This window comes from Morone saxatilis, unplaced genomic scaffold (assembly GCF_004916995.1).
Source record: "Morone saxatilis isolate NCDOM2014 unplaced genomic scaffold, NCSU_SB_2.0 Contig18, whole genome shotgun sequence".
Classification (NCBI taxonomy): Eukaryota; Metazoa; Chordata; class Actinopteri; family Moronidae; genus Morone; species Morone saxatilis.
In genome coordinates, this window is record NW_023339740.1 from 19,797,825 (window position 1) to 19,800,269 (window position 2,445).

Consider the following 2,445-nt stretch of genomic DNA (forward strand, 5'->3'; position numbering starts at 1 on the left):
ACACACACACACCTCTCCTCTTGTGCAAGTACTACTACAGCAGCTCCATTGACGAGCCTTCTCTGGCCTGACAGAGCAAACGGCTGCTGGTGACTCAGACTGGCTGCCTCTGATCTCAGTATGAATTAAAACACACGCCCCCTGGTGGCCGTTCAGGGAACAATGTCCTCCATCTTTCTCCTGCTCCCACTAATGCACTGGGATGTACCGCTGTGTGTGTGTGTGTGTGATTAGTTAGTGGTTGGATTTGAGAAATGGTCTGCGTGATTGGATTCACAGCTGGTTAATACATTGCTAAGTTGCATTTATTTTGATGATTACTGAAATTGGAAAGTGGAAATGTTGACATGTTTTTACTGTGTTATTATGAATATATAATATTGTGGTATTATATTGTCATTATATTATGTTATTAAGATCTAACCAACTGTATGTTTCTGTCCTTTCTGCAGCTTCTTAGACAGGATTGAGGTGGTCAGGCAGAATGACTACACACCCACTGATCAGGTGAGATTACACACAAACACTTGGTATTGTCTTATATATAAGCACTCTGCCTGCGTCTGTCATCTGTAGCGCTAAAACAATTAGTCAATTAATTGTTAAGTTGACTGACAGAATATGAAACGTTAGAAATGTGTATAATTGATTTAATTAATCTATAAAGTAAAAATACCAAACATAGACTTTTTTAATACACACATTGCACCACAAATAGCACAAATGTGTAAATATTAAAATTAGTGATGGCTGAATTTCATTTAGTTGCTTCAGTATCAGGGTCCTGGTGTTTTACATGCTGGCTCACAGTCACACTGTCATGACCCTTACATATATCTTCTGTGTCTGTATGCTTTTCCCTTTCTACATATTTTCTTTAACTTTCTAACATCCTCCTGTTCCTTTTGTATTTTTCAGGACCTGTTGAGATGCAGAGTACTGACATCCGGGATCTTCGAGACAAGATTTCAAATAGACAAAGTCAATTTCCAGTGAGTTACCACAAAAAAAAGCAGAATTTTCCCCTCACATTTCCACAATACAGAACATTAATCCTCAGACTTTAAAGAAGAACCACATTCTCTGCTAGCAAAACATTCAAAGAGTAAATAAGAAACTTGAATTCCCTGGTTGACAAATGTCATCTGTTTTTTATTCATACTGTTTTGATCCACAATCCTTTTAACTGTTTCAGTATTTAAAGTCTTTACTCTGCTTTCACAATGAAAATTGAACTTTTAACTTCCTCTGTCTCACAGTATGTTCGATGTTGGAGGTCAGAGGGATGAACGTCGAAAATGGATCCAGTGTTTTAACGGTATGTAGTTTGTAGCTTGGACTGATTTATTGTGTAGTGGGGATGAACTGCTGGATTATTGTCGCCGCCATGACGGGATGGAAGTGGTGGTGGTTTAGGCGGGGATTCTTTAAATCAATCTCTTGGATGTGTTATGATCGTCGCATCTAGTGTCGGCTTGCTCGAGATGCTCTGTCCGTTGATGCTGCGTGCGGTATGCGGAACTTCTGGGTGAACTGCAGACCAAAATTCCGGTGTACAATTGGGGACTATTAATAACGGGGAGTGGGCGGTCGCTAGATCTCGTCCTTCCGCTTCTCGGGTTAAACCCGGGCCTTCCGTTGGCCGTAAGGTACCAATTTGTGTTTGGTCCAGTTTGGACGCGTTAAAACGTGCCAGCGGGACTCAGGAAACAAGCCCTTTTCTTGTAAAAAGTGCAGGGGACATGGTCTGCCCTGTTGACCCCCGCCCCCCCCCCCACAGAATTATGTCCGCTGCTGGTGTGGCCTTAACACTGTTACTGTGGGTGCTGATATTTTGGGGGAAGTCTCACTTCACACTTTCCTCGCGTTTTTTAGATTATCGGCATGCTTGTCATCTCCCGTTCAGGTGAAGTGTTTTTCTTTTATCATGTACTCTGTGTTAAGTTATCATATTGTATAAGCAAAGCTTAATTAGAAAAGTCTCAGTATTCTAATCTATTTTTTGTGTACAAAGAGTCATCAAGTTCTGTGAAAGACAAAGCTTTATTTTGGTGGCTGTTGTGTGCAGTGCCTGCTCTAGAAAGAAGCATAGATGGATGGGTATAGTCTAACCCGTCACCCTGTGGCGGGGCTGCAGGTGCGGCTGGGTGTTGCGCTCGTATAAAAGTTATTTTCCACATTAAGTCATCTACAAGAAGTATGTGGGCGGATTGTTTGAGTATCGCCCGGCCAATCTTTAACACACCAGCAGCAGGTCATATAGGAACCACCAGGACACCGGAAGTCAGACACAACCAAAGATGATTAAAAAATCTACCAAAACTGTCATGTCAATGAAACTAATGCAGGATGTTCATCACGGTCGTTACGGGGAATTGTGAAACTCAGTCCATGACGGCGAGCAAACTGACAGTACCGTTGAACAACTACTGGTATTCTCGCATT

General features: G+C 41.9%; 1 protein-coding gene across 5 annotated transcripts in view; it reads left to right on the forward strand.

The window, feature by feature from the left end:
- LOC118328522 (guanine nucleotide-binding protein G(s) subunit alpha) overlaps nucleotides 1-2,445 on the forward strand; it is a 25,251-nt gene that overhangs the window by 18,669 nt on the left and 4,137 nt on the right. For all 5 annotated transcript variants that reach the window (XM_035662280.1, XM_035662284.1, XM_035662281.1 and 2 more), the window contains 3 exons: nucleotides 453-507; nucleotides 919-992; nucleotides 1,260-1,318. In XM_035662280.1, the coding sequence (XP_035518173.1) occupies nucleotides 453-507; nucleotides 919-992; nucleotides 1,260-1,318 (188 nt within the window). The remainder of the gene's footprint in view (nucleotides 1-452; nucleotides 508-918; nucleotides 993-1,259; nucleotides 1,319-2,445) is intronic.